The sequence below is a fragment of the Copadichromis virginalis genome, linkage group LG16 (assembly GCF_057382275.1).
Source record: "Copadichromis virginalis isolate Kocher_CV1m ecotype Utaka linkage group LG16, C_Virginalis_male_GT1.1, whole genome shotgun sequence".
Taxonomy (NCBI): Eukaryota; Metazoa; Chordata; class Actinopteri; order Cichliformes; family Cichlidae; genus Copadichromis; species Copadichromis virginalis.
In genome coordinates, this window is record NC_140633.1 from 24,587,316 (window position 1) to 24,604,661 (window position 17,346).

A 17,346-nucleotide genomic window follows, 5' to 3' on the forward strand; every position below is an offset into this window, starting at 1 on the left:
AGGCACATACCTCCCACAGAGACCTAAACTCCCTCTGCTCGATGCGTAGGAGCTCACTGAATTCCCGTGTAATGATGGTAGCATGTCGGGGAGTGTTATCCAGGATTGACTCCCCAAAGGCCGTTCCCGTCCCCAGTGTGCATATAGTAACAGCATCCTACATGAGACACACAAACATCACACACATTCCTCTTAGATCATTCCTTCATTGGGATTAAAAACTTTCAACTAGATGAGAATGCTGTGAAGTTCAAATGTAATATTCTTAGCAAATGAATTTATGCCGATCGCACAACTCTCGAAGGTTAAAGAACTCCTGAGCACTCCATACACTCAACAAGATACAAACATATCACTCCAGTAAGCACCCAGACAAATAGGCTAAGGTGTGCAAAGTTCCACTGTTAACAAATGGTCAGTAATATTCCCTCATCTAACTTTTATTTTTCAAGTCTGATGAATTTCAGGTGGAGCTTTGCTTACAAAGTTACCGAGATCTTCACAGAAAGAGTAATTCAGCTTTGGGTGCAAATTTGGAGCATTAGTGTGTGAAGCTAAGATTGATTAAGATGAGTGTGATCTTGTGTGATACGTATGAAAGAAGAGAGCGATTTCTTTTAATTATCAATTACTTCATCAGCCTTCATTTTAATCTGGGGCTTTATGTAATGCTCGTGAAATTATACCTGATAACTTGATGTCTCGGACACCTTTACATCCAGCGAACCTGAGAGAACAGCATACCAGCACGTGCCAATATCTCCTTGTCGAAATACTGGGGGGGGGAACAGTTTGAGAAAAGAAGATAAAAATAGATGCACCGTCTTGTCCTCAGATTAGTTTCAGAGCTCGCATTTTCACCTACTGGTGATGCCTTTTTCCAAGCACTCGTAAAATCCGCACAGGCATATCTGCTGCAGCAAACTGGGGTGGAATCTCTCAAAGGCCTTCACATTTTTCAGCCGTGCCAGGATTATGTCAACATCTGCCCCCGAGCGCTCTGCTGGTCTGGAGAAATACAAAGAACAGCGTGATGTACAGTTAACTAAAAATCTACATGAAAAGCTAACTGCAGAGCTGCAGAGCCTGCATCATTCAAAGCAACTGAACCTTTTTTTAAGTAAAGTTTACTTTGAACTCTGAAACATGAAGTCTGCAGAAGACACCATTAAATTCTAACACTGTACTATTCTATTTAACAAACTTGAAAGTCAATATTTGGTATGACCACATTTATTCTTCAATACAGCCTCAAAATCTCTGACAAATTCTTTCTTGTAATTAAGTAGTCTTTGGGAATAGTTTTCCAGGTTTCTCGAAAGCTCTTGTTTGGATGTTGGACAACTATTGCTCAAGAGCACCTTAAAAATTAAAAGAAAGTCTCAAGACTCTTGCATGGGTTATTTTAAGCTGTGGATCATGCAAACCTATTTTAACTGAGTCCAGGAATAAAAATATAGCAATTAACAGAATATGTACTCTTTAATAAAAGCACACCAAATTTAGTTTGAGATTATCTCTCGCATCTGTCTCATTTAGAACAATTTGTTTTTATTCTACAGTCAGATTTTTGTTGAACCAATAATTTCGTTCCTCTCAAACAATAACTGTCAATTTCCCAGTGTGCACGGCTGCTGCATTCATGAGTTGCATTGCAGCAATAAGAAAGGCTTTATTTCCAAAGTTGCACAGACCTTAGAGTAAAAATTTCTTTTGTTCTTTTATTTAAATTGAAAAGCCTGACCCAGTTTTGACTCCATTTTTAATGGCACGTTCAAACTGAATATCATTTGTTATTGCACTAATCCCTGCACTGAATTTTTACCTCTCTGTTCTGTGCCTGTCTCACTTTTGTTACACTCAGTCCAGAGCCTCTGATGTAACTGGTGGGTGGATAAACTGCAGCTTACATCACCTTTGAAACAAGGTCCGGCTTTTGAAAAAAAGTGAAACCAAACATTATCAATAATTCAAAGATGGAAACAACCTTTGTGCTTTTGTTTTTTGAAAATGTACTGCTCTATAGTTTTACAATACACTAAGTAACAGCTTGCGGGGAAAAAAAAGACTTTTCATCGTGTATTCCCTGGAAACCTTTAACCTCACATTATGCCTCTATAATTGTATGTACTCCTTGATAAGACCCTATGTTCAGCAGTGCAGCCGCTTTGAATGTATTCTGTTTTTCTACCCTGCATTATCATAATCAGGACAAGGCAAGAGAAAGAGAGACTGCGAGAAAGAGCGAGATGTGTGGGAGCCTGACTTTCAAAGCCAGTGTCTGTTTGAAAACTGACCTAGATGAAAAAAACAGAAAGAACAGAGAAAAAAGCAGAAAGTGCCAGTTTGACGTGCAAGTGAGAAACGATTATCTTCATCATGCAAGCTTGTTACAATTTGTACAATGCAAACAATGATCAACCTAATGACCAGTAATCCAACCTGAGATGTCAAATAATGAGCGTATTGATGAGTGAGATGTAATTTGTCTGTGAGCTTAGTTCAGGAAATGACACAACTGCTTTTCGTATTCACCAATCTTTTCCAAACTGTTAAATAATCAAGCAGTTTGGATAAACTTAGATGTCTATCATCCACTGAATTTCAATGTAAAAGTGTCAAATGAATGATAGGGTGACTCATGGATGCTGTTTGCTGTTTGGAAAAGGTGAGTCACCCAAGAACCATTTGACTTGAGGGACACAGGTGGCTTCTACAAGCAAGCAGAGGATATTACTGTGTAAACACGTCTGGCACCCTGTGTCACTTTGCTGTGTGTAGCTGTTGTACTTTGGACCTTTTGATATATGCTGCACCCCTTATTGTCATCATCCTGTAGATCAACAGTAAGCAACCCACTAACACCTGAGCTGCATCCAGTATATACTTGCATATTGGCCAAACTGTCTAAGCATGTAAATGTAAAAAATAATGTAAAAAAAAAAACATGCAGTAAGAATTAAAATAGATAGATAGATAGATAGATAGATAGATAGATAGATAGATAGATAGATAGATAGATAGATAGATAGATAGATAGATAGATAGATAGATAGATAGATAGATAGATAGATAGATAGATAGATAGATAGATAGATAGATAGATAGATGGATGTGGCCGTGGCCAAAACAGACTAAAGGGCCACATCTCTGTGACAAAACCATCAACACAACAAATGGTGAAGCCAGCCTGCCTGCAGTTTTTCTGACTTCATAGTGTAGAGGTTAACACATTCACCTAATAAGTGAAAGATCCCTGTTTGATCCAGCAGAAGATAGAAAGAGTCAAGGAGGGGCAATCGTTAAAAAAAAAAATCTATGAGGTTAAACACGCAGAGTTACCTGCTGTGGTGACTGTTTGTGAATAAGGGAGCAGCAGAAAGAAGCAGTACTTTATATGAGTCCTCAGTAATACTTGTACATGGCTGCCATGTTGGCACAATCAAGTCAAAAGAGCACAAGATTGAAAAGTTGACTGATTTTCCTGCAGCATTATGCCAAGCAGAAAAAAGATTTTTGCTAGCTGAAGGACTCCAATATAGTTAATGGTCATAGCTTGGCCACCCTTGCAATAATCCTCTATGTCCGCCTGCATTCAGCAATTTCATTACTGCTCACGGCAAAAGTTGCAGAACAAATTTCTCTCAAATAAAAAAGTACTATACATTATAACCATGACACATATTAAATATCTTTTAATGTCTTATTATAATGATATCAGTATTTGATCTTTGATCTTCCAGTAGTCACAGAAAGCAGTTTGCTGCTGATTATTACAATAATCCCAGATAGTGAGCAATTGAAGTAAGTAGAATGCATCAAAGAGCCAAGTAATTGGCAAGTAATTTGACATAATTAATAAATCCCAGTCTGAAGCTGATGCCTTTGCTTTCCCCAACTCTACAGCTAAGTGGATCACTGTGCGTGACTCCTTTAGTCAACAGTGAGGTCAGAGGCTGTAGGAAAGGTAACCTTGGCGCGTCCAAGGATGCACTAACTCAAGCTGTGATCGGACTCACGACGTCCTAATTCCGTTTATTTGAATGTTTAAATGCAGCCACTGAAACACAACGCCCAAGTTCCTTACAGGATAAAAATCCAAATCGCGATATTTCCTCGTTAATTCATCGCTCTTACACTAGCCTGAGATGGGTCGGGTGAAATGGTATAAAGTGATTACCTCTTATCCAGACAAATCATCCACTCGGCAGATTCCGAGGAATGTGAAGAAGTGTGCGCTGCTACCATCTTGCGATCCTGCTGTTGCTGCTGCTGCTGCTAATGCGGAGGAGAGGGCTGGACCAACGACAGCAGCTTCATCTGCCTTCACTCACTCACTGCTGACAGTCCTCGCTGTCCCTCCTTACCTGGGCGGGAGCAGCGTGGACGAAAAACAGCCCACACTGACGGGTTTTATGCAGCTGTAGTGAAAAGCTATGTTGTTAAGAAAGAAAATCTCAAACTGAGGACGGCAACAGTTTTCAGCAGAGATGTGGCTGGGGGGAAACAGAGCTCGGTCACTCATTATTTTTTTCAGCAATGGAGGTCAGTTTCTGCTATTAGGCACATGCAGGTAAAATGAACGCAGTCTCATAGATCAGTATGTCCCAGTGTTCGTGTTAAGATCAAACTGTTGCTTGGAATTTTCCAGTCATTTCATTTTTAGAGCTGTTGAACTTACACCGAGAGCTGTAAATAGAAGCAGCTTTTGTTGCTTGAATGAGGTGAGTCAGCACAAAGTGGCACTTCTCTACTGAAGGATACTGTTGCAAAGGTGAGGTGGAGGGCATACAGGTGACCTGTGATTGGTCGTAATCACATTAATGTTCATAAGTATTTAGACAGTGATAAAGCTTTTGTAGTTTTGCTTCTGTGAACCGCCACAGATGGTTTAAAATCAAACAATCGAGATGTGATTGAAGTGCAGACTTTCAGCTTTGATTTATTGGTTTTTACAGACCTTATTTTCTGAGTTTCCCCATTTTCAGAAGATCAAAATTAGTTGGAAAATTGACTGAAAAGCAGCTCCATGGCTAGGTGAGACCTGTTGTTCAGTTTTCCACTGGCATTTTCAATATGAGGTCCAAAGTGATGCAAAAATAAACCAACAGCAAACCACTTTAATTTTTTTATAAACAGAATGGAATAACAGGTTGACTAAACAACAACAAAAGACCCGGAAGACCACAGAATAACGTGTGATGTTACAGCTGATAGAAGTAGCAGGATGAACTCTGAAGTGTACAGGGATATAAGCTCCACTCAGATTCAGGCAAATGCTGAAAAACTAACCAGACAGCTCTTCACAGTGCAAATGGACAAAGAGCCAAAGTCGCAAAGGCAACCCAAGATTTCTCAGGGCAAAGAAATAGGATAGTCTTCGACGGCCAAGCCAGTCACCCGATCTAACCCAGTGGAGCATGCTGTTCAGACATTTAACACAAAACTGAATGGAGAGACACCCACAAACAAGCAGCATCCAAAGGTTGCTTTACAAAAGACCTAATGGAGCATCTCAAGGGAGGAAACAACATTTGGTGAAATCCATAGATTCTGGACTTCACGCAGTCATTGACTGGAAATGTTAGGACATGTATTTAAAACAATCCCTTATTTATTTAATATTTGTTTAATTTTGAGGGTCTGTCAATGGAGGTCTGTGCTTAGAAATAGCTACCACCTAAACAGTTTAAGTTAAATCCCTTTAATTTAAGCTGAAATTCTGCACTTAAATCACATTTTGATTGTCTGATTTAAAATCACTGTGATGGTGTAAAGATGCAAAATGGCAACAAAATCTTTTTTTTCTTATAGATTGTGGATCTGATCAATTACAGACTGCATACAGTCAAGTCCAAAACACTGAAGCAAACTATCTGAGTACACATGGCTGTTTTAACTGACTGCAGCACGCCTCTCATCCCTGTATAGTGGATGACATTTCCAACATATCAAAGTGGGAACATTTTCATAATAGCCATGAGAAAATTGGGCTTTGTTATGACAAGCCACATAATAAAAAGCCCATTGCTTTACTTCAGTTACCCTGGCAACAAAGTACCTCATAGAAAGAAATACCAAGCCTCTGTAATTATTTTCTTTTCCATCATCTGATGCTCAGATACCTTGGTACCTAAGTTACAGGCTTATGTTATTGGTTTATTTATTTATTTATTTATTTACTTAATTTTTACTGAACACAAGTCATCAGCACTAAAAGGCATAAAAGAAAACTCTTCCTAAAAAAAGATTTTTGTCTCTAATCTCAAGTAAAGAAAGTTTCATCCACAAGTTGACTAAATCATAATAAAAGTAGGGCTTCTAAGTATAGTCCTGTTTCCATCATTTAACTAAATATTTAGTTAATGCCTTTCAGGGTGAGGTTTGGATAGTTTGAGAGAAAAACCAAACAAGAAGCAGTCCAAGAGTAAAACCCTCGACCAGAGCAGGAATAATCTTGTACTTTCTATATATTCATTTTGTTTTACGTTAAGATGTTTGTAGTGCAGTAAAAATAAGTGCAAAGATTTACTTGGCCTTTTGAAATCTGTGACTACTGGAAGATTTAATATAACTGATATAATTTTGAGTACAATTACTTTTTTATTTATTTATTTTTTTTACTTGAGTAGATACAGTAAATACCAAGCATTCATCTTCCCGTTTAGTAAAGTTCATTTATTAAAATTATGTTTAATAAATATCAAGTGATTTTTTTGTTATCACAAGTTAATTTTTTTTCAATTAATAATAATTATTATTATTAAGAAATATTGTACATTTATTCATATTATTACATACTTAAATGGTTATAACGTCTTATTGTAATATACACAACAAAGCCATAATAAAATGAATCAGCTTTTCTCCAAATGTATCCCATGCCAGCATGTTCTTGTCAGTCTGACAACTATTGTCCTTTCAAATAACTCTATGTAGCATTATTATCACTTTGACCTTCAGATCATCTGTTGATGTTGAAGGAGAGGTCAGAGGTCAAATGTTAATTTTTGACCAACAAATCATTAAGTTGACCTTGGTGACCTTGGTGGGTGAAAGACAAATTTCAATTTTCAACAAAGTGTTAATATGACCCAACTCTACAAGATTTTTTTTTTTTTTATCAGAATTCATTCAAAACTCTTTTTTTTTTTACAGACAGAGTAATGACACGCTTGCAAACACTGCATAACCTTCTTTGTGGGGATAGCATTACATAAATAATAAGACAGTGATAAAAATGGAAGATCTTAAAGATAAAGGAAATGTTTCGAAACATCAGATCTGCACCCAACACCGGTTCCAAAGTGGTTCTCCTTCAGGAGAATTTCACCAAGCCAATATTTAAAATCCAGTTCCTTTACCGACAGCAAGATGTCAGCATTTGTTCTAAGAAAACACCTAAGAACAGATGAATCCGGGCACAAACCTATTCGATTCCTGGAGCAGAGAAAAGGGAAGTGCACTCAGTCTTGTTTTGATTTTAAAAATGTAGGCGTCTAACCAAAGGGAGCTGTGCCCTGCACCTGAAGGAAACTTTTAGGTGTTTCTCTGTCTGTTTCTGATCTTTCAGTGGACCTTAAATTAAGATTGCGTTGTCAGCCCACATGTTTTTCTTCCCAGTGAGCTGAACTTACATGTCTTGCCCTTTCTTGTTAAAATAAATAGCTGAGGTGTGAGGCTGAGTTCAGGCCAGGGCATGCATAACACAAAACACACATTCCTGTAATGCTGCATACCACTAACTCACAGCAGCAATGGACCAACACATAACAATGTGCGAAGACGTCAACATGCGCTGCAGTAATTTGCCATGCACTGCAACTCTGCAAGCTATCAGTTCAAGACATAACAAAAAGATTTACGAAGGTAACGACTGAAAGGGTTTTCATTTCTTTCTGCTGCAAACAAATATTTGTTGTAAAAGAAAACAGAAAAGAGTAGTTCTGCAGAAAAAAAGACAAGACACCAGGTGTGGAGTATTTCTTGTGCCTGCAAGAGTCTGAGACACTGTCTCAAAGGTTCCACTCTCAGCAGCTCACCTGCTCCTTTTTCCATTTGGTTTTCCCCGTGCATTCGATGGTGTTTGAAATGTTGCTATAGGGACCACTGGCTGCAATGTGCCATCGTATCCTGAGCCCACTGACTGTGTATGTGGCTTTTCAGGCCCACAGTTGCTAGGAGATGCTCCTGCAAGCTGAAAATGGTAAACACATGGACACATGCAACCCTTATGTGCACACACAGCATAATTTCAAAATGCTGATGAGCATTTGGAGAAATATTTGCTACTGCTGGTATATAACTCTTTTGAAATCCGTGCTTCACAAAAAAGTATCTTCAGGATTAAACGTGTTAAATTTCTTCTTGTCAGATAATAATTCTGAGCCATGATATATGTGTTTGTAGACCTAAATTACTGAATTACAATGCCACATTCAAAAGAAGTTGTGTTTAAAGCAATGTGCTCCATAATTTACACTGTTCCAGCACGAGTTTCAGCATTCCCATGGCAGTTAAATGTCACTGGATTTACATAAAACAAATGAGCACAGAACACCTTTGAAAGCCGTGCAGTACGGCGTAAACAAGCAAGAAGCTTGCATAAACTACATGGGAGCGGCTTTAAGGAGCTACATAAAACTTTATATATCAGATAACCACGTCTCAGATGGAATGCTAGGGCAGATAACTCCAGAGGAAATGCCTGAGGACTGGATCTTTTCCAGAGACGTCTCCATCAATGTTTTAAGGCGCAAATTTACAATGATGGGCTAAAACAGCCCAAAATGCTTTCTTATTTTATTTATAAATATACTCTGAGGAGAATTTAGTAATCGGGATCCTAAAGTAGTGATCTGTGATAGGAAAAAAATCAGAGTTGTTCATTTAATATTTCATAACCTATACAATTAAAAATGTAGATGGGATTATTCCTTAGGCAGCTGAATAAATAACACCATCTGCTCAAAGCTCTTGCTACTGTCTGGTTTCTCTTTATCAATAATTACTAATCTATTTGCATTTTGTTATATAATGCTCCTTGTAGTTGCATATACACTTACTACAGACTGTCTTCAACACATATAAATATTTCTTCAAATGTAACACTACACATGTTTAAAACATCCAAACAAATATCTGCTAAGCTAAAATCTATATACCATTATTAATTCAAAGGTGGACTCTGATTCGCCAGTTTGTAACAAAATATTCAAATATTCCGTTGATGTCTTCTCGCACTTGATCTGGCTTCTGTTTCCTAGGTCAGCTTGACTGGATGATATTTTTGCAATGTAGGTTCTTAGCCACTGAGGAAATCTGACTGCGCTCTCATTCAGCATCTTTGTAGCTGAGCTCAAAAGAGAGAATGTCTCTTTTTTTCTGAATCAAACCACTGTACATGGACTGTGTAGTGGAGAGTTAACTCGCACAACTATGGCTCTCCTGGGAGGGGACCTGATTTGTAAAGTGAATATCAAGTAAAATCTGCAGGCTTTGTGTTTTGGGAGTTTTATCCTGCTACGATGAGAAACTGACTGCCCTGTACACTCACTTTGACAGATAATTTAAGCATAATGAATATGAAATTAGGTACTAAAAACTGACCCAAAATACTAATTAAAGCTAGAGCGAGCACATAAAGGATATAAGATCTCTGCTGGTGACCCATTTTTTATTGAGGTCATATATATTCTCAGTAGATACTTCTGACAGACTTTGTGTTGTATGGAGAAATACCAAGTCACGATCACTGCTGAGACACATGACATTGCTGAATTCATGACACCGTTAGTCCGTGTTATATTTTTAATTAACACAAGCAAAGTATTACACTACACACTACAGCTGAGCCAAACTGCCTTGCACTTGTAGTCAATATATTTATGCAGTTTCTGCAGTTTTTTGTTTGTTTGTTTGTTTGTTTTGCCTCTGCGTACCACCGCAGTGGATTTTAAATCAAACAATTAAAATATGAACTTGTAGACTTTCACCTTTAATTCAAAGAGTGTAACAAAAGTTAACTCAAAAGTAATTGAACAAAATACAGTGATTTGAAATATGAGGACTGTTTTTAATACTTGAGTGAAAATCCTTTGCAGCCAATGAATGTCTGAAGTCTACAAACCATTGAGATCATTAAATGCTGCACTTCCTCCCTTGAGATGCTCTGTCACGCCCACAGCTATACAAACAACCTTCAGTTGCTGCTTGTTTGTGAGTCCTCTCTTCAGAGTTGTCTTCAGGGACTGAAAAGCTCTGTTGAGTTGAATATCACATTTCTCTTGGGTTGTTTTCCCATTATGCATTCAGCCATTATCCATTTACATTGTGAAGAGCTGCCTGGTCAGTTTTCCAGCATTTGCCTGAATCTGACCGGTGCTTAAAACCATGTACACTTCAGAATTCATCCTGCTACTTCTAGCAGCAGTCACATCATCAATAAAAACTAGTGACTAGTTCCACCGGCAGCCAAATATGCCCATGTCACAACATTGCTTCCACCATGTTCTCTCGCCCCCACCATTCTGGTTCAAATTAATCTTGGTTTCCTCTGTTTAAAGAATTATTTTGTGCGTGCTCTTTTCAGAGTTTTCTGCCAAGTCTAATCTGGCCTTTCTGTTCTTGAACATAATCAGTGGTTTGCACCTATTTGAAAACCTTCTGAAAACTCTCTGTATTCAGGCGTCTGTTGATGACAATGATACGCCCACCCCCTGGAGAGTGTTTATGACTTTGTTTGATATTATGAAGGTGTTTTTGAAGTTTTTCTTAACCATAGAAATAATTCTACCATCATGCACTTTAATTATCTTTTGTGGTCCACCAGGGCTAGAATAGAATAGAATAGAATAGAATAGAATAGAATAGAATAGAATAGAATAGAATAGAATGGCCCTTTATTGTCCATGCTTCACACCAAATCTGTAGGAATAAAATATAAATAGTAAGACAGCAAGAAAAAATAACAAACAGGAGAAATATATACAAAACAAGAGAAAGGCACGTAATAGAAAAGGCACAGATTAAAGAACAGGTTGCAAAAGTTGTGCTGCTGAACAGGTCAAAGCATTCTCTCTATTTCTTTTTTAATATGTACAAGATTTTTTATTTAGTCAGTCCTAAATGTTTTGCCCTCGGTCTGATAGATTTATATTGTTTTTCCAGTCGAATGATGCTCTTCTTCATTAGCATCAGCATCTTTTTGTAACCTTGTTTTGAGAGTTAAAGTGAACATCTACAGAACTCAAGTTCAGTGCTTCGAATCAACAAGTGTCAACTGGTCATAAAGACGGAAAAGGTAAGATTGCAAAAAAATCTTCTGGACCTAACCGTATGCATTTCAGTTTGGTCTTGTTGGAATTGTTTAATTTGTCTCTTAGCGTTTAGCGCTGCACTTCCTGTTTCATATTTTAACCCAAAATGGCTCTTTAGCGTGTGTTTGTATGATTATGTGTTACAAACTTTCTCTGCTTTGCCATATTCCTGGTTGCACTTCCCCCCAGAAGCTATACATTTCTGTAAATTTCTAACCATCTGCCTGGAGGACATACAGGATGTATACTTTGGACCTTATCATGAAATGAGCTCTGCTCCAGTGGCTTTAGAATTGAAGGCTTTTAACAACCCCAGCATCATTCCTGAGATAAATCTGAGTGGTCAAAAGATGTGATAAGAGAATGATAAGAAAGGCAAGCATAGAAATGCATTTCTCGCTCACAGAATAAGACTTCTTTGCGTTACATGACCGTATTATATGCTCTGAACAATGGGCCCTTTTCACACATTTTGAATTGTGATTGAAGGAAAAAAATGTCAGTGCAGCTAATATTAACAACCACTCTGTTCTACTCAAATATCCCAGTGTAACACTGACCGTCCTTATGTGAAAAGCTCAGCATGAAATCAGTAAACTACAATTTCATTTTATTGCTCCACCTGTGTGGTGTCAAAAGACCTATTAATCTGATACCAGAAACTACTGACTCCCCTGGGTCTTGGGCCTTTGAGGAAGGTCAAAGATGTCCAAGCTATAAAAGCAGAGACGATTTTCAATTACAGCACTGTGCAAAAGGTCTTGATCCACCCCTCATTTCTTTATATTTTGTTATTAAAGTTGGAAGCAAATTCATTGATTTATTTAAACAATAATGCAAACATACAAGTCAGCGTTGTAATTAAAAGCAAATGCAGAGGTTGTACAATTCTAATGCATTTGAAACTCAATATTTGGTACGACCACCCTTATTCATCAACACAGCCCGAGCTCTTTTAGATAAGACTTCTTGTCTTTTCATAAGCAGTCCTCAGGAACAGGCCAGGCTTTTTGAAAGACATTCAAAGCTGTCAAAGCTGGATGATCGTTGCCTTTTGTGCTATTCTCTTTCAAGATGATCCCACACTACTTCTGCAATGTTGAGCTCCAGGGCCAATTCATGACTGACCTGACATTCTGTGTCAGGTCTTTGTTGGATTTTTTTTTCTCAATTCTTAAGGACATGACTTTCAGATATAGTTCAGCTGTTTTCTTATGCCTGCCATTTCTTCTGTCCAGTTTCCTTAGATTTCTTAAGGACACAGTACACAAGTTTTTTGGGAATCAGCTTGTTGACTCAGAAATATTATTGTATGCCTGTCAGTTTCTTATGTTTGACATTTGACATTCAGTTAAAGAAATAGGAACAGAAATAGGAAAATATCGGGGCACAATATTATGTGTTTTTGTGTGTGACAGTTTTGCGTAGACACAACACTCCATCTCTTGCGTTAAGTGCGCTTTTTATGCTTGAATGATTCATAGGTCAGTGTTTAGTGTAAGCACAAACATTCCTCTGAAAATGGTCAGATACAAAGGCTGGGCTGGAAATGAGTGAAAAAGCAACTATGTCTATATAAAGCCTGGAGAAATATTCTTCTTAAAAATTACAAGAAAGCCTGACTCCTTGGAAGTGAAATATAGAAAAATGAATGGTGGCTCAAAACCTTTGTGCAATACCGTACGTGACACTATGATCATTGACATTTTTTATTACACAGCCTTCGCCTGTTTAATCTCAGATCTGTTTGGTCCACACTACCAACTTATTTTATTGCTTTTATATTAATCTTTAATCCGAAGCCCAGATACACCTAACGGTATCATAACTTTGTTACAGCTTGAGGAGTGCTCCTGCTGTGGTATGTTGGCCAAACTGAACTTAATGTGTGACATATTATAACAGCAAAAAGTCAGAGATCCCATTCTACTGGAAAGGTTGTAAGGAAATGCCTTTTTCATTGGGGCCTATCTAAAGAAAAATAATAGTATTGTTGACATGCTCTACATGTTCTGCAACGAGTACTGTTAAAGGTTTCCATTTTATCCGCCCGAAGGTTTAGGTGAGCTCTCTGACTTTTAGGGTGAGCTTCCCACGCCTTTCCCTCCACTCCTCCTCGTGTCTGTGGAGAAATAGAGTGGAGGGTGGAGCGAGGAAAGCGGTGGGTTACAGTCCTGGAATGTGCGCGCGCTCCCGATCACTCCGTCTGTCCCAGCGGCGCGCCCGTGCAGACAGACAGAAGACTCGTGTGCGCGCGCAGCTCCGCGGCAGGTCTGGAAGTGCAAAGAGGAGGCAGGGGGAAAAAGCCGCTGGAGCGGGGGAATGATGGCGGTGAGCAAGGAGAAGGGACAACTTTGCTAGTGTAAAACTGAAACGCTTGACGAGTTTTAGAGGGCTAGCACGATGGAACAACAAAGAGGTGAGAGGCTGAGAAAGTTGTTCACCTTGGTGTGGTGTTTTATGTTGAAATATTGTCAACAACTCGTGCTGGAATTGCCACAATGAGTTGTCGAGAGCGAGATACCAACGTTCGCTCCTATTGAACTGTTGGCCGACTAAGCTGAAGTTGGTCGCGCTTTTTTTAAAATCAATGTTTGGCGGTGCCGACGTTTTGAGTAATGTTTAACCGGTTTAATTTGTTCAAAAAGAAGTTCGTAGTTCATTAAAGTGGCTTTAGAGCCTCATAATGTTGCTGTACCTTAGCGCTAATACACACAATCGGCTGTTCACGCTAACCTTTCCAAGTTGCTAGCCAAATGAAGTGCAACATAAGTTGCAGGCTTACCTGAAGCTACATTTCAGGCTATTTTGATTTGAAAGTTGAACGACCTGTTTGCGTGCAGTTTCTAAAATAGCTAACGTTGTCGTTGGCTGTGGTGAGACCGCATTGTTTCGTCCGTGCACTGATAGACTTTGCTCTGCTTTTCTCTCTGTAGGAGACTTTACTGCTTGTGCTTAGTTGATACAACCGTGCTCCAGAAATTCTCCGCCGGACCCATGACATCAGTTGTGTAAAGTTGTCGAGGGACAATTGCTCACCGTCAAACACTGTAACTCTCTCCAGAGCTGGATTTTAAGAGTTGTGTGCAGCGTAAACAAACAGAATGATCAAAGCGGAGAGCAAAGCAGGCGAGAGGAGCCTGAGGAGCGCGTCCCCTCACAGAAATGCATACAAGTCTGACTTCCACGCCATTAAGTGCTCCTTTGATGGGACAAAGTCCGAAAATGCGTCTAATACCTTTGCAAATGGATCCAGTGACAACCGGGAGGACTCAAGGGGGAGGCCTTTTGGGACCAGAGTGAACAAGATAAAGAATATATTCCTACAGATGGATGGTCAGCAACAGGAGAGCCAAGATGGGAAAGTGAATTTAAAGTCTGATGTAACCCAGGTGTCTCCACCAAAGGTGCAGTTTCCAGTCAGCACTCACAGACTTAACTTGAACAGTGCAGCAAGCCCAGAATCGCACATTTTGGATAAAACGCCCAAGGGAGAAGATGCTGAGATTGACAAAGTGGCCTTGGCAGAGAAGTTTTCTGTGACCAGAAAACTCTTTGAAAGGGGCATTAAAGAGCAGCCTGCCGTGGAAAAACAATCTCCAAACAGAGTAGTAAATCGTTTGTCACTTGGAAGTGCCTCTGATGAAGGGAAAAGCACAAGGAGAGTATCAGGATCAGAGACCACTAACAAATCAGAGCAAACTCCTTCACCTGCAGTTAAAAATCGGCCAGATGAGAAGGCTGATATTGAGAAACTGCCTCGGGTGTCACTAAATGCGGGGCCCTTGTCAAAGAGGTTGGAGAATTATATAGTTGAGAATGACTCAGAAGACAGTAGCACAACATCTGCTAAACAACACAGTACCACTGCACACATAGTGCCTACCTCTCCAACAGGGGACACCTTACATAAACCTACATCTCCTGTTAAAGACGCCGTAGACTCTTTCTCTGATGCCACTAACAAAAAGAGAGACAACAAACCAGCACCTTTAGGGACAAATATTGGGCCAAAACCAACATTTCCAGCTACCAGTTCAGCATCCAAATCAGTTTCTTTTACAACCGATGCCACCCACAAACCTCTCTCACCAGAGCAAACAAGCCCAGTTAGCCATGGTCACAAGTGCTTGACATCATCTGGTGATGGATTTAGTAGGACATCTGTTGACTCAGAGAGGGGCAAACCACAAAGTCCACCCCCAAGGGATGTGAAACAGCCTCTTCCATCAGCTGGTGGCTTACAGAATGACAACGGGGGCAAATACCCTGAAAAAGCCAAGAGTAATGACCGTGTAGCACGCAGTCCTGTTGGGGACAAGATTCCCAGTCAAAACTCCTCTCCAGAATCCAAAGGGGTGGGCATGGTACGTGCTGAACTGGTAGTGGTTCAGCATGAGTCCTCGGAAAGTGAGGAGAATGAAGATGAGAATAATGACGATGTGTTTCAGGCTCAGAAGGTTCAGCAACCCAAAGATCAGCAGTTAGACCTGAAAAGAACCCATGCTCCAGAAAAACTGAACTGTACCCCTGCCCACCAGGTCTTATTAAGAGATGACACAAAAGAGGCACAATGGACTGCAGAGGATGTAGGCGAAGGTACACTCTTAGAGGATAATGGGGAATTTGGGCTGAAAGAGAGAATGGAAGACAATGTAGTTGTGAGTCGGGATAGTGAAGACACACGTGACGTAGATGATGAAGCAGCAGCAGAAGAAGAGGGTGAGCTGGAGGAGCAGGTGGGCCAGGGCATACAGGATAGAGCTTCTCCAGTAGTGTATGGTATAGAAAATGCAGCGTTTGTGGATGACAGGGAAGTGGACCAGGTCCTCAGGGAAGAGGAGGAGGAAGATGAGGAGGATCAGATGTATGGGGAATACGATGACTGTTATGAGGTCCTTGGTTTGTCAGATGAGGAAGAGCCTCCCTTAAAAAGGAAAATCAAGTTCTCTACGGATCCCATTCTGGTAAGTATTTTGTGTTGTTTGCATCTGAAGCATTCTTGCTCATCTGAGACAAAAACAAAAAAACCTAAAACAAATTGCACAGCACCTTCATTATAAACCACCGTCGCACTGACTCAGCAGTGGTGTCTGACTGGGGGTGTTTCCCAGAAGACACAAGACAAATGAGTGTATGCTCAGAATGAATGCTTTTGTTGGACTTGTTGACGTCACAGCTGCTGCACTGTATCATCAGATGAGTTTTGCCACAGCTGAGAAAATCTAAACGATGCTTCATTTAATCATAGGGTCAAGGAAAACAGGTAGTTTGACAACCTTGTCTCCCTAATCCCCATGACTAATAGGGGAGCTGTTTGGGGATAAGGGGGGTAGTGGTTTTGTTTGGTCATATTTTTTATAATAATGTTGACTTTGCTTAAAAGCGTCCAAGAGTAGGTGTTGCTGAACAAGACTGCAAGGAGGTAGACTCATAGAAACTGCACTGTACAAATTTTTTTTTTTTTAACTCATTTAGACAGGTTATCCTTTTGATCATGAATTATTTGTTTCTGTCATAAGGAATTTTTCATGTCTGTCCAACATGGATGTGCGTATTTATCCAGTTTGTCCAACAGTTCTTTTTGGTTGACCCTGGCTAACAGTAACACTTGTTATTTTTTATTTACATTATAGTCCACCTGAGTCTCTAGTTTTGTTGGTGTTGGTGAACATTGAGAGGACAATTGTAATTAACATATTTTTGACTTCTTTCTTATGACTCATCTCATTTTACCCAGAGATGGGGGTTTTCCAGGCTTAGTCACCACCTAAAGCATAGGTGTCAAACTCTGGCCCGCGGGCCAAATTTGGCCCGCAGCCTAATGTCATTTGGCCCGCGAAGCCATACCAAATTACTATTGGAGCAGGCCTACTGGTATTATACAGCTAATATATATATTGTTTAGTATTAAGCTTTGCTTGTTCCATATTCAGTTTTTCAGCAAAACTTGTTTGAGTCCATAAGAAAAGATTCATTCTTATATCTAGAGGAAGATTTTTTTTTTTTCTCAATAAATATTAATGTT

At 39.5% G+C, this 17,346-nt stretch overlaps 2 protein-coding genes across 6 annotated transcripts in view; one reads left to right on the forward strand and one right to left on the reverse strand.

Moving 5' to 3' along the window:
- Positions 1-4,415, reverse strand: part of rapgef4a (Rap guanine nucleotide exchange factor 4a) — a 36,740-nt gene extending 32,325 nt beyond the window's left edge. The window contains exons 1-4 of one of the 2 annotated variants that reach the window (XM_085433981.1): positions 4,181-4,415; positions 866-1,008; positions 687-775; positions 11-157 (exon numbers count right to left, since the gene is read on the reverse strand). In XM_085433981.1, the coding sequence (XP_085290107.1) occupies positions 11-157; positions 687-775; positions 866-1,008; positions 4,181-4,248 (447 nt within the window). In that variant the 5' untranslated portion in view covers positions 4,249-4,415. The remainder of the gene's footprint in view (positions 1-10; positions 158-686; positions 776-865; positions 1,009-4,180) is intronic. The other variant, XM_085433982.1, reaches the window with a different exon arrangement.
- Positions 4,416-13,564: 9,149 nt separating this feature from the next.
- Positions 13,565-17,346, forward strand: part of ppp1r9ala (protein phosphatase 1 regulatory subunit 9A-like A) — a 29,443-nt gene continuing 25,661 nt past the window's right edge. For 2 of the 4 annotated variants that reach the window (XM_085433983.1, XM_085433985.1), the window contains exons 1-2: positions 13,565-13,737; positions 14,255-16,285. In XM_085433983.1, the coding sequence (XP_085290109.1) occupies positions 14,423-16,285 (1,863 nt within the window). In that variant the 5' untranslated portion in view covers positions 13,565-13,737; positions 14,255-14,422. The remainder of the gene's footprint in view (positions 13,738-14,254; positions 16,286-17,346) is intronic. The other 2 variants (XM_085433984.1, XM_085433986.1) reach the window with 1 other exon arrangement.